Here is a 17,411-nt window from a genome sequence, read left to right as displayed (position 1 = left end):
GCCACAAATATACACATACGCCGTCGCACGACAGCAGCTGGCGGCTGGAAAGCGCTGCCATCTATTTTTCGCTCTCCTCGCAGCCCAGCTCTCAGTCAGCGCATCCGAAATCTCGGGCGGCGCTCGATCAGGCCCAGCCACGCAGACAAGATGTCTCTTTGCTCCCGTGCTACCCCATGCCCCTGGTGGCTGCAGCCGCCGTTTCACCCTCACGATGCGCTCGCCATGGCGCCCGCCCGCCGCTGCGGCTGCTATTCGCCCGTGCGACGCCGGCCGGGTTAGTCATTTTCGACGCGCATTTGCCAATGCAGCTCCATGCAGGGGCAGTTGCCTTACATGGACGCGCCGTATGCGCTTTTTCCAAAAAGCGTCTGCCCGGTGAGGTGGCAGAAGAAGCATGGAGCGAGTGCTCGTGGAGTCGTATTTCATCGCACGAGGGCCGCCCCGGTTTTGGCAGACCATGCTGAGCTTCCTCTGCACGTTCCGAAGCAATCGACCACCCTCGTCATGTCTCCGCTCCTCTCTCCGCGCCGCTTCGCGGCTCTGCTGCCCCTCTCCCTCCTCCTCCCCCCAGCCCAGTCCTCGACGCAATTCTCCGCCCTCCTTGCCGACCTCCCCACCCTGAAGATCGAAACGACCGGCAGCAAGATCACCTACACCCGCGACGCGCTCTGGTCCGGCGCAGACTTCTTCTCCCACTTCGACTTCAAAACCTCAGCCGACTACATGTCGTCCGCGATCGGCGCCGCCGACCCCACGCACGGCTTCGTGCACTACGTCGACGAGCCGACAGCGCGCAACACCAGCCTGATCGACACCACCGCGGCCGGCAACCCGCGCTGGGGCGTCGACACAACGCACACGTACGCGCCGGGGCGCGACTGGGGGCGGGCCAGCGTGCGGCTGGAAAGCAAGCAGGCGTGGACGCACGGGCTGTTCGTCTTCGACATCGCGCACATGCCGGGGGCGACGTGCGGCATCTGGCCGGCGCTGTGGAGCCTGGGCGCGGGCGCGTGGCCGGCGGGCGGCGAGGTCGACGTGCTGGAGAACATCCACCGCGCGCAGGCCAACCAGATGGTCGTGCACACGGGCGACAACTGCACGCTCGAGACGCCGCGGCGCGCGGCGCTGGGCGGGCTCGAGGGCAGCTGCGCCGGCAGCGAGGGCTGCCGCGTGCGCGCGTCCACGGCGAACAGCTACGGCGACGCGTTCAACGCGAACGGCGGCGGCGTCTACGCCATGCAGTGGACCAGCGGCGCCATCAAGATCTGGTTTTTCCCGCGCGACCGCGTCGACGGCGAGCTGGCGCAGTGGCTGGATGCGGATGCCGCCGAGGGGGTGGATGCGGCGCAGTTTGGGCTGCCGCAGGCGGCGTTTGCGGGCGGGCGCGGGTGCGACGTCGACGAGCACTTTGTCGAGCACCGGTTGATCTTCGACACGACGTTTTGCGGCGACTGGGCGGGCAACGCGTGGCCGTCGACGTGCCCGTCGGTGGCGGGGAAGAAGAAGAAGGAGTCGTGCGAGATTTATGTCGGCGCGCACCCGGAGGCGTTTGAGGAGGCGTACTGGGAGATCAACTCGATAGCCGTGTTCAAGGAAAGCGAGGTCGTGGGCACGCCGGTCTGATGTATGTTAGCTCTCTCTTGTTTGGCTTTGCAATCATGACTGCTCCATGACAGGCTGGGTTGCGTGGTTCCAAGTACATGGACAGTCCAAATAAGCTTGTCGTCGGAGAAAGTGTTCGCCGTGCGCGGGCCGGCTCCCGTCGTGACGTGCAGTCGCTGATCACCGTGCATCATGTGGAGAAGATGCCGTTCGGGACAGGTGGATCTGTCGAAAGACTGGGGTGGGATCGGCCGCGCGTCCTTGTGGGGGCTTGGACTGGGGACTTTGCAGGCGGATCGACGCCATCGAGGGAGCTGAAGGTTGGGCGAAGACGGCAGTCGAGAGCAGGAAACTAGTGCGGTTGGCAGGCGGGCGTCCATTACTAAGCGCGGGGGCTAACTTAGCTCCCAACAGGAACCTCTCGTCCTCTCTGGTCATCGTCGTCATGCTCGCAATCACGATTCATAGACGTCACTCTCGAAACTCGCCGGTCGCGGTGCGAAGAACCTTGATTCTTGATCTCCCCAACTCGGCACTAAGCCAAGACTTCCTAATAGACCGGCATGTTGAACGCACTGAGGTCATACTTCCAAGTATCGATCGACTCCTGGTCGTAGACACAGTCGAACGCCGTCCCGTTGCCCGACCACAGCGGCCTCAGCGGCCACCTGCAAATCTGGTCGATGCCCACCGACCCGTTCAGCGTCGCCGGCGCCACACCGCCCTCCACCCACTCAATCACCGTCTGCAGCGTCGTCTGCGGCCACCCGCCATTCGGCTGCTTCGAATTCACCCCGCAGTGGCCCGCCCCAGGCACCAGATACAGGCGATAAAACGCATCCAGCTCCTCGACACTCTCGTTGTACCCAACCCCCGGGAACATGATCTCCCTCACCGACTCATAGTACCTCACCGACGACGCCGTCGGGATCGAATCGTCCTGCTCGCCGTGCACATGCAGCACCTTGGCGCCGGCGTCGCGCAGCGGCGCCAGGTCCGGGAAAGTCGTCTGCAACGAATCCTCGTAGCGCGCCTGCCCGAGCTTCATCCACTCCACGAGCGTGTCGTACGTGACGTTGGCGAGCGACGACAGCGTCGACGCGTCCTGCAGCTGCAGGAACCGCGCCACCCACTCGCCGCCGAGGCCGCTGACGTCGAGCCCCCACGTCTCGGTCGCGTCGTCGTACGCCGTCGCGCCGTCGACGAAGCTGGTGCCCGGCTGGTACGAGAAGTAGGCCTGTCGTCCGGCGCTGTCGTGAAGCCCGCTGAGGATGGCCGACGCGACGGCCACGCCGCGCGCGGAGACGGTGCCGTTTTGCGCGGGGGTGGCGGCGGCGGGCATCTGCCGCCGGGAGAGGCCGCCGGGGCCGGAGCCGGTGGTGGCGGCGCAGGAGTAGGGCGCGCCGAGGGTGGAGTTGATGTCGAAGTGGAGGGCGCAGAGGTCGGAGCGGGCGATGACGCCGTCCGGGTTGCCGTCGAGGGGGTCGCACGCGGCGATGGTGAGGTTGACGATCTTCTCCAGCTCGCACGACGGCGGGTAGTAGTCCAACGTCTGCTCGATGACGTTGGACGTCAGGTGGTTGACTTGCTGCTGTCCGTAGCGGAAGGCTGGCGCCCCGACCGCGGCGCCGTCGAACTGGTCGGCGAAGCGCTGCAGCTGCGACCAGCCTTCGCGGCCGCCCTCGGAGCAGCCCTGGTAGTACGAGTAGAGCTTGGAGCTGGCGGGGACGCTGAAGAAGTTGCGGGTGAACTGCTTGCCCAGGGTGGCGAGCTCGTGGTGGGCTTGGTAGCCGAACATGTAGACGGCCTGCCAGTTGATGGTGTCGTTGGCCAGGAGGAAGACTTCGTCCCATTGGGTGGAGAAGGAGCCGAAGCCGCCGTCGGTGATGCCGGACACGGCGCCGACGATGATGCCCGACGGGCTGAACGAGGCTTGCGAGTTGATGGCCAGGCCGCCGCCGCCGGTGGAGAGGTAGCGGTTCTGGAACTTGTCCGGGGCGGGGACGAGGTAGGAAACGTGGACCTTGTCGTTGGCGATGCCGTTGTGCGAGTAGGCGAAGGTGACGTTGCAGTAGTCGACGACGGCCGAAGGATACCACTCGGAGCTGACGGACGAGTTGGCGGTGATGGCGGCCTGGACCGACGTCTTGTCGATGGTGATGCCCGGGTAGACATCGTCGGCCGGAAGCGCCGACTGGGCATACGAGGTTGTGCACACGTCGCTCAGCGAAGCCGCCCTCACAGAGGTGAGAGCAGCGGCAGTTGCCGCGGCCCAAAGAGCGGACGGCATGACTCTGGATGAGCAGTGTAACGAGAGAAACAGAGATGGAACGAGGGTGGTCCGCGGTGAGCGAAGGCCTTGTCGGCAATTCCGTTCTTTTATATTCTCTAGCGCATTTCGTCCTTACTCGGGCAGCCGAGCACGGAGTCGGGCTTGCGTGTTTCTCTCCATCGCTTCCCCTTAACGTGCCGCGATCTGCCGTGCCGGAACCGGCCAACGGCCTCCACACTTGCCTTTTCAGGCTAGCGCCCAAATGGAGCTCGGGGTTACAGCAGCGGCGACAAGTTCCCCGCGTTCAAGGTGATGGATTGACGCTGTTCCATGTTTATTCCGAGCCGACACCTCGTTTTGCGCGCGAGCTGCGTGTTATCGCCGAGAGCACACTTAGCTCCGACGCGTCAAATCTCCGAGCTCCACGGACCATGAAACACCCATCCAAGTAATGTATATTAAAAAAACGAACCACACGTTTCTGCTCTTGGGAGGAGCCTCTGCCACACGGCCGCGACCCAGCCTTGGGTGCTTTAGCCTTAAGGAGCTGCTTCCTTCCAGGACCGTACTCGTCGAATGATTATGGTCTGCCTGGCTTCTGATTGGTTGAAGTCGAAGTACCTGGCGACGAAGTATATTATGGCAATCAATAGACGCTCCTATAATCCTCACACCTGTCATTCTTCTCCCTTTCGGCTTCTCCTCGAGCATTTCCTCGCCCGTTGGGAATGAAGCCTTGGTCATCGGCTCCTGTCTATTTCAACCGGAGATTTTCCGCAGCAAACACAGCCATCTCATTCGAGACACCGGCTTCCTCGACTCACAAGACAATTTCGGCTTCAATACTCCTCCGAGCCAGCAGCTATAAATCAGAGTCGTAATGCATTGCGCTATTTTCAACACTCACAATATCAACACCATACCGTCTACTTCAGCATGCTCAGCTCATTGAATCCTTGCCCCTGAACCAGCATCTCCCCAGGCATGATCAACTCAAGCCGGTTCGGAAACCAATATTGGAAGTACTCGCTGGTTGTCGGGCTTGTCACCATCAGTTTGAAGACCATACGGTTGTGGCTCGACCCAGCCGCCTCTACTAGACTGTTGAGAAACTGCATGGCGTAGTGCAAGCCACGAGCATGCATCTCTTTGTCGAAGAAGTTGATGCCATCGATCATGCATATGATGACACCGGACCCTATCCTTTTGACCAGCTCATCGAAGAGTCGGCATAGAGCCGGCACATCATTCGTTCCGATGAGTTGCAGATCGGCAGCTCCGAGGAAGTCCAGTAGGCCCGATACCTCGGTGTGGAACAGGATCAACTGGGCGATGAGAGAGCGCATCATGCCCGCGGCGCCGGTCATGCCATCACTGGGATCGGCGTGGAGTCGGCAGAAGAAGGCGAGCGGCTTGGCGTGCTGGACCTCGGCCACGGCCCTGGCTAGAACGGCGCACATGTAGCTGAGTGGGGATACCATGTCGCTCTGGAGGGTGTTCATGTCCATACCACTTATGACAAGGGTCCTGGACTGCGGGGCTTTGAACCACTCTCCGAAGCGGACGTCCTGCATTGTAGTTGATATGCGGCCCTGGAGGTGGGTGTTCATGGTGCGGCCAAAGTGGAGGACAAGTTCTCGCTCCATGCCGATTCTATCGACCACCTGCTCTGTGACATCTTGGTTGGGGCCCGCTTCCGCCAGGCGCAGACATGTCAGTATCTGTGGAAGGCTCACTGTGGGTTGCCATGGCTTGGCCATTGCATTGAGGGCTTGCTGTGTTCGTAGGATTTGGATGAGATGCTGTTCATTGCGGGCCTGCAACTCTCGTTGTCGCTCGTCTTGGAGTCGCTGTTGTTTTCGTAGAGCTAAGGTTGGTTAGCAACTGGAAGGCTTCATCGTCCCGCGGGTTAGACTTGCCGTCTGCCTCCCTCGCCATGCCGCGACAAAGGTCTTCTAGAGTGCTGACAGTTGCAGACATCTTTTGGAGATCTCCTGTCTGGCCATCGATCTGGCCATGGACGACTTCCAGCAGTCGCCCCACCGTGATGACATTTTTACCGGTATCGCGGACCTCGGTGTGCAGGCATGCTTGGACGGCACGATCAAACGCTTCGACCTTTTCTGTTACGTTGTCTTTCACAGCGGCTTCAAGCTTTTTTCCGTAGTCGCCTTGCTGCACAACCGCCTTGACTGGTTCGAAAAAGAAGCCGCGTACTGGTAGATTGTGCCGTCAGCCTCGCGTCAACTGGTTGGCATATGACGTCACTTACATCCCTTGGACTTCTCGATCCATTTGGTGATCTCCTCGACTGCATCAAGTACCGCAATGTATAGGTTCTCCGTCTTCTGTCGCAGCTCGTCGTTCCATGCATACTCGCGGATGTATGTCTTGGCGTAGTCAATCTCCACTTCAAGAGCCTGCAATGATCCCAAGATAAGTTCCCGCAAGTCCCTGCTGCGCCTTGCTGCCTGGTACACCAACTTCAAGCCGCCGCACAGCGCCCCAAGGTAGTCGCCAGAGGGGATAAGCACAGTGAGGAACTCAATCCGGCACGACATGTTCCCGACAAGCCTTTTCGTTCTGCGGAAAGGATTATTCCAGGACTTCCCCTGGTTCGCATAGATGTCCAGTGCCTCCTCAGCCTCCTTTCGGACTGCTTCCCAGGTCGTGCAAGTGCGGAACGCCGTTGTTGCATGTGTGTCGTTCGAACGCGACAGAAACCCCTGTATGTAGGCAACGTAACGCGTTTTCTTCTGCTGCAGTCTGCGAGAGGTCAATGCGAGTCGATCACGTGTCAGGCTGGAAGCTTACGCGGGAGAAGGTGGTGGAAGGGGGCGCTGCCTTATCGCATCTGCGAGGGCCCAGGCCGGATCGACATTCGGAGCCTTGTGCACGATCCAGCGACCGGTATCGTCAGTCGGTTGCAGAGCCTGTTGTGAAGCCATCATGAGGGCTTCTTTTTCGTATTCAATGGAAGCTCTACGGATCCGTTGGGGCATCTCTTCTGGCTCGCTTGACCTTGCCTTTATCATCTGGAGCGGGGAAGATTCGCTAATCCTACTTTCGTAATGCAAGGCTTCACAACAGCCTGGTGCGGAACCCCACGGCCGAATGACCCCATCTGCCCTATCTGAAGCAGCCACGTTCGTTTTCAGACGCACTTGCGCATCATGTACTACTGTAATAGATTCAGCTGCGGGGTTTTATCTTCTAGCCCCCATATCAATCCTCATTTCAGCAGGTGCTTGGATCGTGGCGCATTTTCTCTATACCCATAATCGGTGGACGCTGCACTTGTCGCAGCGATTGCAACCCGATGCCTGCATTTCAGCAATTATTACACAACTATGCTTTACCCCTCGCAACTGCGAGGCATGAGGCTGGAAATTTCCATTTAAAGCGAGAAGCCGCACTCCGATTTTCGTTCTTCTTTTTCACCTTCGTCAATGGCTCGCGCGGTATCTCTACTACCCAAAGTGCATCCAATCTTAGATTCATCATTACGTCGCCGAGTATTTCCAGAAAGGGATCGAACCATGGCCACTCCGCAAGAGCAGCAAAACGTCAGTCAGGCATGTCTGAGTTATGTCCGTAGACTCCTCTTTGAACGAGCTGACAGTAAAAAATCAAAAGGCAGCCAGTCCTGAGTCTCATCAACAGACCATCCACCCGAGTCCGACCAGCAGCGTTGCCTCCCAAATCGTGGAGGACATACCAGCTGCTGACTCCAGGGAGACTTTGAATCTCGAGGAGGAAGGAGAAAGAGAAGATTGTGGAACTGACGAGGGAAAAAAGGAGGATGAATCTGGAGAAACTTCAGAGGAGGACGAGAGAGGGTTCCTCAATAATATCTCTCAGAACACCTTGGCCCGATGGCTTCGTCTATCCCAGATGGATAGGTTCGACGCTTGTAGGGCGAGGATAAACAGGCTCACAGAGTTCACGGACTTAGACTGGACCAAACAGCTCAAGGATCTTGCTTCTGAAGTACAGCGGTGCCGTTCGCAAGTCTTAGACCTACGGGAAGCTCTGTCAACCGTCATACAGGAGCCTAAAGAGGAGCCGAAACCAAGACGATATGCGATCCCCAAATTGAACTTCGTCCCGTGGAGTCAGTTGGCCAAGCCCCAAGATCCGGCAGATGTCCATGCCGCTATTGATGTGTCGTTCAATGAGCCCACAAGCGTGGACATCCTCGAAGTTCGCAGTGAGGCAAGATCTTCGACTGATTTGACGACAAGCGAGGCTCATGAAGCGCCCCCTGTAGCCGATAAGATACCGGAGAGGATTAGGATCAGTTCCGTGCGGCTCCTGTATTTTCTCGATCTCGGCTTCTGCAATGGGACTTTACGATTCGTCAGCCCCGAGATCGGTTTTTACATCCTCCGACCTTTCAAACTCGTGTTCTACCTCGAAGAACGAATTCGCACCCGCATCGGAGAGTTTGAGCACCTACGCCGTCAGCTGAAAGAGATGACCGAGGAGGAATACGCGGAAGAGTTTGAGAAGAACCCAATTCCAGACGAAGAAGTATACCATCTCGGGGCCGAGCACAGCATGGGCATCTCACAGTTGACTGGGTTCATCAACGACTGCCGCTGTTTGACTACGCAATTTCTGGATCAATATCTTGGACCCGAGATTTCAAGGCTGCAGCAAGGCCCCGACGCGGTCCGCTTTGTGGATCTTTGGTTCCTGTTTCCGCAAGGCTCTCTGATATACTGCAAAGATCACAACATACCACAAAAACTCTGGAAGGTGGTCCAAAGGACCGGTGGCCGCAGGTATCAGAGAAGGCCCGAATCGATGCCCCAGGGCGAATATCGGACCGTCTTTTCCCCCTTCGTCCTCGACTGCTATTTCCTCGACTATGACGGTGTTCGCTTCGTTCAGACCTACCATCAATTTGAGATCACTGAGTATGAAGGCGTTCAACCAGTGAAGGGGCTCTCAATACTACCACTGATGATCGCCGAGCGTGATCTCCAATTGGTGAATCGGCAAGCGTTGCTCCATCGTGCTCACCAGTTTCTAGAACTGTCCAAAGGCGTGAACCACCGGTACTACAGCGGTCGGAGTAATGGTATGACACCGGATGGTTTCAAGTTAAGCGATCTGAACGACCAATGCCCCCGAAACGTGTCTCACTATTCGGAAAGGATTGATAGCGAGGTGATCATCGATTTTTCTCGGGCCTTCCAGGAAATCCCTTGGTGGCGACCGAGCGGCAACGAGCCTAAGTTCTACAAAGCCAACATAGCAGAGTATGATAGAGACGGTTTCGATAGGGATGGAGTGTGGGACGAGAAACTCACAAATGACTTTCTGGAAACGGAGAGCCGCAAGTGGCGATCATGGGAGCACTGGGGACATGGACCACAAGACGAGAGCGACTTGCTCCTATTGCCAGACAGAGTTTTCGCTTTTGTCTTGAGAAGTAGAAAGTGGGGTAAGATTTCTCCCGCGATAACCCTTTTTCAGAGCTGACAGCGCTATGCAGCGTCTATCCAACTAGGGTCAGGAGAAGACGGCCTGAAGCGAATTTCGGAGTTGACACGTTGCGAAGAGCCATGGAACAGCTTGGAGCTCCCACAGGGCCACAAAGAGATTCTGCAGTCTCTCATTGCCTCTCACTTCTCCATGGGGAAATCGAAGAGCGTTCACTTCGATGCAGTAAGAGACAAAGGTACGTTTCCACTGGGAAGAAGAGAGAGAATACAGTCTGACGAAGCATAGGAAAGGGTGTGATTATCTTACTGCACGGAGTTCCGGGCATTGGTAAAACTTCTACCGCTGGTGAGGCCGAGGTCGACGTTCTCTACTAAATATTGGAAGGTGCTGACAGGCGTAACAACAGAGTGTGCTGCAGAAAGCAGTGGCAGGCCGTTGCTTCCCATCACATGCGGTATGCCGGATGACCCCCTGCGGTAAATTCAAACATTAACTTGTTTTTGATAGGCGATCTGGGGCTCTCCCCTGGCGAAGTCGAATCGAAGCTGCAAGAGATATTCAGGCTTGCTCAGGCCTGGAATTGCATCCTGCTCCTCGATGAGGCGGATATCTTTCTGGCACAGCGCACCGTGACAGATATGCAAAGAAATGCCCTTGTGTCTGGTAAAATACCCGGGTGCCACTGCTCTGTCGTTAGCTAATTCGCTATTTACTCAGTCTTCCTTCGAACGCTGGAATACTACGAAGGCATCTTATTCTTGACAACGAATCGAGTGGGCGTTTTTGACGAAGCGTTCAAATCCCGCATCCACATATCACTTTACTATCCGCCACTTGAGAGGCTGCAAACCCAACGAATCTGGCAATCTCACATCAAGAAGGCTCTCAATGCCGGGATCCTAGCCAATGAGGGGGACTTGCTCGCCTTTGCTGAGCAGACTTTCAACATGCAAAGTAGACCTGAGTCCGGGCCGGTGTGGAATGGGCGGCAGATTCGAAACGCATTCCAAAGCGCCGTGGCCCTTGCTGGGTTCTATTCCAATGGAGAAGAGCTCATTCGGCTCCAACCCAAGTACTTCCAGAGTGTTTTCGACGTCTCAGACAAGTTCAATAACTACATCTGGAAAACGAAGCAAGGGCAAACGGACGCGGACTGGAACAAGATGTTGATGACGCGCCGAGACGACTTCATGTACGCTCCAGTGAACCTTCATGCAGCGGCTCATCAGGCGCAGCAGCCTTTTCTCGGATCCTTCCAGCCCTCAACGTTCGGCACAGGCATTCAAAGCCCATTGAATACCTACGGTGCACATGGTCAACAACATATGGGTACGTCCTTGGGATTGAATCAGTTTCCCCCATCCGTACAACCAGTCAACAACATGCAGCCCATGGGGAACTCGTACCTGAGTCAGCCCGCTGCGTTCACCTCGCAGCCACTGCAACAAACACAACCTGCACAGTATCAACCACAGTTTGTCACCCAGATACCACTGCACACGCCACAACAGCAGCCTCAAGCTCCGAGTCAGCTCAACCAGCCCGTGCAACAACAGTCTCAACATCAAGCCTCACCGCAGCAGCAGGCACAAAATCCACAGTACAGCGGCTATGCGGATATGCCACAACAACACGTTCAGCAAGTTCCGGCATCTCAACCTCAATCGTTTGTGCAGTCATCGCAAGGGCAGCAAGGATTTCATTGAGCCAAGCTGTGACTGAGCAAAGCATAGCTGGATGACCAATCGAAGAGAGGATGAAGAGTGTTCCATCAATTCTTTTAGGTTTATTGTGTTTCCTTTCTTTGTGAAGTAGATTTCGGCTCTTGTTGCTGGGCAGACATTCTTTGATCTGCAAGATGCAAGGTGCTACATTGAATTTTATAACACAGTCAGCGCATCATCATATCAAAAGCTCACCCCGTCCTGTACTCATCTCATCAAAACATTCCCAGTCCCAGACATGAAAATATCACGAAATCACGTCTTGATCAACCTAGCACAAACAAAGAACCCAAATCATCATCATCGTTCCGCAATTGCCATACAAACACCATGCCATTCCAACGGTAAAACAAACCACACTAACCCAGTCAACCCCTCAGCACCACCCCAGGCATACCATCACGTTCCGTTCTCTGACCCCTCGCCCAGCGGCATCTAAAGCGGACTATGGCAATTCGCTAACTTGTAGAGCTGCGAGCCATCCGTGTTCGCCTCGTTCGGCCTCGAATTGCTGTGAACCCTAAAGATATGTCTTTATAAGTTTAATTGTAACGTGCTTGTTTTGTCTACTTTGTAGGTTTGAATCGAAAAAGCTATACTAAGTGACATGCACTCGCGATTTTTGGGAGAGTCTTACCATATGCTAAGTTGTAGCAAATAGTTGGACATTGGCAAGGCTATATGGGTGTGTAGAGATGATGTTAAACACGTATGCGCATGGAAACGCAACGCATATGTCGACACCACCTCTCTTGCTGGGCTGTGTTCATGACAGATGTGCCAATGCATTGGATGCGGATCGTCAGAGTCTTGCGAAGCTGGAACCCATGTGGCGGTGAAGCGATGGTGCCGTCTGTGATGACTTGGCCCGGGCCTCGTTGGTGATCTGCTCCAGGATTTGCGCATTGACAGCATACAACGCTGAATTCTGAGCCTTTCGACTCGTGCGTTATTTTCAAGGCCCTCGCCTCTGCTTCCGACGAGGCGGCTGTGCTGCTTGGCGAATTCGAATATCGCTCACCGGTGCAGCTGCAGTGTCGGCTTGTTCTGCATCAAACCATCAGTACAGTCCGACTGGAAGCAATTTGCCACATTGACCGGGTTCTGTAATTTGCAATGTCCTCTCCAAACAAATGCGCCACGACCGAAGGAAGTGAGCGGGTCAATCCGACAACGGTCGTGGTTGATCTATGGAACGCCGTGCGGGCTCCCCAAACCCGCAATGAAAATCAGGGCTGCGGGCAGCCCCAGCCCCGGACTCCGTGATTGGAGAGGTTCTGTAACCGCCAAGCTGTACCTGGTGGTTTGCCACGTATGAGAGTGGGGCCTCGTCCTCATGCGCGCCAACCCCCACCGAACGTAGAAAACGAAGCCGCTGCGCCAAAGGGAAATTGCAAAAGATAAATCTCCGGTCAGATCAAGAGCCCTCTCTTTCCAGAAATTCCACTCCAACCCACACTCCCCACCAACCGCCTCAGGCACCAACACGCCGGCCACCACCGCCACCATGGAAAAAGCCCCCGCCCCCAAAACCGTCACCTTCGGCCCGCCCTTCATCCCCAAACACGCCCTCTTCCACAGCCTCCACAAGCCGACCACGAGCAACCACACCAACCCGCTCTGCCTCGCCTCCACCTCGGCCAAGCTCCCGGACCGACTCCCAGGCCACCCGCAGACGCGCCTCACGCAGCACGACCTCGCCGCCTTCCTCCGGCGCGACCTCACGACCCCGAAGCTCGACCGCTTCTACCACTACCTCTGGCTGGTGGCGGCGGCGGCGACGCGCGAGCGGCCCATCAACACGCTGACGCACCAGCAGGTGCGCGGGCGCGACGTGACCGTGTCGCAGAACCCGGAGCTGCACTGCGTGTGGCACGACAAGCGCATCTTCGTCAAGCCCATGCCCGCCTACCTGCTGTCGTACGACTTCTGGGACGCCGTCTTCACCGAGGAGTGGTGCGCCACCGACGAGGGCCGGCTCGTCGTCACGAGCGCGCTGGGCTTCATGCGCAGCTACGGCTACCTCGTGCAGCACCCGTCCGACTTCGCCATCGCGGTGGACAAGGGGCTGATCCCGGAGAACGTCGGGAAGGGGCTGGCGGAGGTGCGGGAGGAGGAGCGGGAGAAGGAGGAGGGCGAGGACAAGGCCGGGAAGAAGGCGGGGGAGAAGAAGGAGCCGGCCAAGATTTCGTTTGAGGACTTCGTCGCCTTCATCGATTGGTTTGGCAGCGCCAAGATCGGCGATGACCAGGTCTCGCTGCGCTATCACTACGGGGACTTGAGGCTCAGCAGGCTGAATTTCTGGGCCAAGTTCGTCTTGAAGGACTTCACCTTTGAGAAGGCGTACGGGAATTACGACGCCTACTTCTCCCGCTTCTACGGCCCGTTGCTCTTCACCTTTGGTGTCATCAACCTCATCATGGGATCAATCAACTTGGCTATCAACACGGAGAAGGGTGGGTGGAAGAAGCCGGATTGGAAGCACCTGTATGACGTTGGCAATGTGTTTGCCATCATTGTGCTCGTCTTCATTTGTTGTGTTGGCCTGACCTTGGTCAGTTTGTTTTCTTTCATGGCGCTCAAGGAGATCATGTACGCCGTCAAGGAGCACCGCAGAAAGTTGGAGAGAGCGCTCGGGATCTTTGATGAAGAGAAAGGCAAGACGTCTTGAGTTCATATGAGAAGATGTACGACTTTTGGAAGTTTGATTGGCGTTTTCGAGGGCATGGCTGAATGTATTTTGTATGCTGTATGGTTTATATTCTCTTTTGTGTCTCAGCCCTTTTTTTCTATAGCATGAGCCAGGTGGCCACTACTAAACATTTCAATTCGATATGCCTTGACAGAAACCTTCATATTAAAACGGTATTTCGTGTGAAATGATGGCGGGCATACAGCTAAGCAGTCCTACGTACCAACGTGTGGTTGATGACCAGGCCTCGTGCCTGACAGCAGCCGCTAGCATTGAAGGTACCGCAATGGCTTTTATGCCCACCTTTATCGAAGTCAACTATCATTTGCTATACTGCAGAGGAATTGAATTTGTCACTATGCTCCTGAAGTGACTGTTGTAAGCGGGGCCGCCCTGGTTGCCAGCGAGGGAGAAACAGTGGGGCTATGGACAGCAGTTACGTGGTGACGCGGTGATATCACCAAGAGATCGTTGCTGCGTCGAATGAGGGTAATTTCAAGTTTTCCATTGTAACGGAGCCTTACTGAAAGGAACCTCCTGGCCTGAGAAGATGGTGTCCGTCTCCTAAATCACGGTTGACATTAGGGAAAAGGACACTTTGGCATTGTTATTGTACCGCTCAAACACTCCTCACACCTATGGAAGTCAAGAACGTAACGTGAATTCTCTCTGTAAAACGAGAGTTATCTTGTGATTTGGTCTATCAAAGCCTGACTATCTGAACCCCCCGAGTAGCCAGTACTCTACGGGAGCTTCACACCCTGAGACCAGTTGAAGAAGTTGTCCTTGTCCCAAATCTGCTTGACACGGCGCAGCTCGTTGCTGTTGTCCCCGTAATAAGCCTCTTCGTAGGGCTCCGACGCCAGCTTTCCATCGGGGAAGTTGACGTACGCGGCCTTCTTCTCCAAAGAGAAGGACCTCAGTCTGTCCTTGACCGTCTCGAGGAAATCCCTCATGTCCTTCTCCATGCGCTTGTCCTCCCACACAACTGTGAGGTAGGTGTGGTATGCGGCTTCGCGCCAGAAGAAAGCCGTGTCAGTGGGGTTCTTCTCCGCCGCCTTGCCGCCAGCGTGCATCCAGGTGACAGAGAACTCGGCTTGCTCGCCCGAGAAGCGGCTGCGGAAGTTCTTCATCTCTTCTCTGATGATGGCAGTGATTTGTTCGACGTTCTTGCTGTCGTTGCCGAAAGCGAAAGAGCTGTTGACGCTGTAGGACTTGTTCTCGGGCAAGAATCGCTCAATTTCCTCCGACCACTGAGCCTCCAGCGTCTCGTTCAGGAACCGAGACGACTTCTGAGGCAAGCAGCGTTGCTTAAGGCCGTTCGCCAGCTCCGGCTGCTCGACGCAGCTGTCGACAACGCCATCGAACTCATCCTTGCTGCCATCAAAAGACGCAACGAGGCGGACCTGATCGCCGCCCGTCTGCCTCAAGTCGCACATCCACGTGCTGTCAACCGTCATGCCGCTCGGCCACTCAGCCGAATAGACCTTGTTCATCGCCGCAACGACCCCCTCGTCCTCGCTCGGAATCGACCACTGTACGCGGCCACCGACGACGTCCTCGCCTTGCAGCTCCTGCACCCGCAGCTTCACCCGCACCAAGACACCAAAGTTACCCGCGCCCGCACCGCGCAGCGCCCAGAACAAGCGGCCCGCATCCGACGCCGGGTCGTCATTCTCACCAACAGTAACCAGCGCGCCATCGGCCGTCACGACCGTCGCCTCGAGCAGGGCGTCGCTGCCGAGCCCGAAGCGGCGGGTGAAGGGCCCGAGGCCGCCGCCCAGCGTGAAGCCGCTGACGCCGACGGTCGGGGCGCGGGCGCCGGTGACGACGAGCCCCGCGGGCAGCGCCCGGTAGACGTCTTCCCAGCGGCAGCCGGCGCCGACGGTGACGGTCCTGGCGGCGGCGTCGAGGTCGACGGCGTTGAGCTTGCTGACGTCGAGGACGATGCCGCGCGAGGCGGTGGAGAAGCCGGCCCACGAGTGGAAGGCGCACTGGATGGTGACGGGGACGCGGGCGGACTTGGCGAGCGAGATGGTGGTGGCGACGTGCGCGGCGGATGTGGGCTGCGCGACGCAGTCGGGGCGCGTGGCGCGGAAGAGGAGGTTGGGGCGGGCGGTGCGGCGTTCGTATTCTGAGTGGCCGGGTGTGAAGACGGGGATGTTGGATGATTGGAGGGAGGTGATGGTGTCTTGGACGGTGGCGGGGGTGGTCCGTGTTGATGGGAGGGGCACGGTGTCGAGGAGGTTGACGGTAGCGGTGGAGGGCTCGTGCTGCTTCTGGCCGAGGTTGAAGGCAGGGACCTCGACGGGCTCGAAGAAGGTGATGGAGTCGGCCATGGTGATGAGAGGGGGTGTGATGGGTTTGAACTGTCAAAGTAGAAGGTTGGATGTGATTGAACTGTTGAAGTGATAAGGTGTGATGTGATTGATATGGATGTCAAACAGGAGGTCGTGAGTGGAAATCAAGCGATATTTATGGCCCGGCGCACGTAGCATACCGTTGAACATGTTTTGTCACGACTTCTCTTCCCATCCGAAATGAGAAGTGTCCTACGTAGTACGGCGGTTTCAGCAATGTTCCTTTTCAGCTGCCGCGCAGCGATAAGGTACGAGGCCCCTGTGCGATAAGGGGACAGCCAATGGGGTGGTGCGCTAAAGCTGGGATCTGCGGGTAGATCCGTCGATCCCAGATACGCTTCCCGCTTAGGCTCGATTTATTGCATCATCCGGCTTGATCCAGCCCAGCCATTCTTTACGCTAGCCATCGGCTACGTAGGGATCAACAAGCGTTCCAAAAGGGAATTCCGCCACGTGTCAACAGATTAGGGAATCCCCATCCGGTGGCTCAGTGTTTTGTTTAGGGCGGGGGACATTTCAGCTCGATCGCCCGTACCTGGACCCACCCAAGATCGTGAGTACAGAGCATCTCCACGAAGATCGAGCGACGTTGATTGGAGAAGCGCGACGCCGTAAATGGGAATTGGCTACCCCGCTCCATGCTATGTGGGGTTACAGGCGCTTAGAGGGTTTCACCGCCAACTTGTTATCCGGAGAATGCATTGTTCTACATGTTGCAGGCGCTAGGACGCGTCAATTTCCAAGCCTCAATGCCATTGCTCCGCAGTAACTGCTTATCACACACGTCGATTGGACAATTACCCTAGCTTCAAACGCATGCCTGTCACATTTGATATACGTCAGACTCGTTTGGCATGATGCCATGCAGGTATACGTACCTCTTTCCTGCTTCGGTGAGTGCGTTCATTCTCGTGACGACGGGACTTGATGGCCACGGGATCCTTCGACGTGAACTTCTTTGGAAGCTGCATTGCACGGCCTGTGGTACCGGTACGGGAAGCTTGTTCCCTCGCAGCCGGCATCTGCTCACTGGTCAGACACGGTCTGAACCCCCAGAGCCCGGTTCATCATCGAGGCTCAGGCTCGTCTGTTTTGCCTTTTCCTTCTCGTCGTGGACTGACTCGGGGAGCCCTTCCGGGTCTGCCAAGTGAACAACGGTTCTCGAGTTCCTATCAGGGCACCAGAGCGCCGAGGCTCCGAGCACGTGAAAGCGTTGCACGCGGAACGGGAGCGGCTTCTCAAAGACGTCGCGGAGTTCCCACCGCCCTCTCAATCACCGCTGCTGTTACTCTCTCCTGCAACAG

General features: G+C 56.8%; 6 protein-coding genes across 6 annotated transcripts; 3 read left to right on the top strand and 3 right to left on the bottom strand.

Moving 5' to 3' along the window:
* Positions 1 to 507: 507 nt before the first annotated feature.
* On the top strand, positions 508 to 1,626 carry BKCO1_37000171 (endo-beta-glucanase; the record flags this gene model as incomplete). The annotated part of the gene is made up of 1 exon (XM_020275054.1): positions 508 to 1,626. One exon carries the CDS (start codon positions 508 to 510, stop codon positions 1,624 to 1,626), a length of 1,119 nt encoding a protein of 372 aa, XP_020128807.1.
* Positions 1,627 to 2,155: 529 nt separating this feature from the next.
* Positions 2,156 to 3,895, bottom strand: BKCO1_37000170 (tannase; the record flags this gene model as incomplete). The annotated part of the gene is made up of 1 exon (XM_020275053.1): positions 2,156 to 3,895. One exon carries the CDS (start codon positions 3,893 to 3,895, stop codon positions 2,156 to 2,158), a length of 1,740 nt encoding a protein of 579 aa, XP_020128806.1.
* A 908-nt stretch (positions 3,896 to 4,803) lies between these two features.
* On the bottom strand, positions 4,804 to 6,828 carry BKCO1_37000169 (adenosine trna methylthiotransferase; the record flags this gene model as incomplete). Its single annotated transcript, XM_020275051.1, has 4 exons — positions 4,804 to 5,744; positions 5,824 to 6,093; positions 6,150 to 6,643; positions 6,692 to 6,828. The coding sequence occupies 4 exons, from the start codon at positions 6,826 to 6,828 to the stop codon at positions 4,804 to 4,806; spliced, it is 1,842 nt and encodes a 613-aa protein (XP_020128913.1).
* A 588-nt stretch (positions 6,829 to 7,416) lies between these two features.
* On the top strand, positions 7,417 to 11,037 carry BKCO1_37000168 (aaa family atpase; the record flags this gene model as incomplete). The annotated part of the gene is made up of 7 exons (XM_020275050.1): positions 7,417 to 7,443; positions 7,514 to 9,329; positions 9,381 to 9,566; positions 9,617 to 9,676; positions 9,738 to 9,785; positions 9,839 to 9,994; positions 10,049 to 11,037. 7 exons carry the CDS (start codon positions 7,417 to 7,419, stop codon positions 11,035 to 11,037), a joined length of 3,282 nt encoding a protein of 1,093 aa, XP_020128914.1.
* A 1,525-nt stretch (positions 11,038 to 12,562) lies between these two features.
* Positions 12,563 to 13,726, top strand: BKCO1_37000167 (uncharacterized protein; the record flags this gene model as incomplete). Its single annotated transcript, XM_020275049.1, has 1 exon — positions 12,563 to 13,726. One exon carries the CDS (start codon positions 12,563 to 12,565, stop codon positions 13,724 to 13,726), a length of 1,164 nt encoding a protein of 387 aa, XP_020128912.1.
* Positions 13,727 to 14,490: 764 nt separating this feature from the next.
* BKCO1_37000166 (berberine family protein) lies at positions 14,491 to 16,086 on the bottom strand (the record flags this gene model as incomplete). The annotated part of the gene is made up of 1 exon (XM_020275048.1): positions 14,491 to 16,086. The coding sequence occupies one exon, from the start codon at positions 16,084 to 16,086 to the stop codon at positions 14,491 to 14,493; it is 1,596 nt and encodes a 531-aa protein (XP_020128763.1).
* Between the last annotated feature and the right edge of the window lie 1,325 nt (positions 16,087 to 17,411).

This window comes from Diplodia corticola (assembly GCF_001883845.1).
Source record: "Diplodia corticola strain CBS 112549 chromosome Unknown scaffold37, whole genome shotgun sequence".
Classification (NCBI taxonomy): Eukaryota; Fungi; Ascomycota; class Dothideomycetes; order Botryosphaeriales; family Botryosphaeriaceae; genus Diplodia; species Diplodia corticola.
The sequence above is the reverse complement of the archived record's forward strand: the minus strand, read 5'-3'. Positions and strand labels throughout refer to the sequence as shown.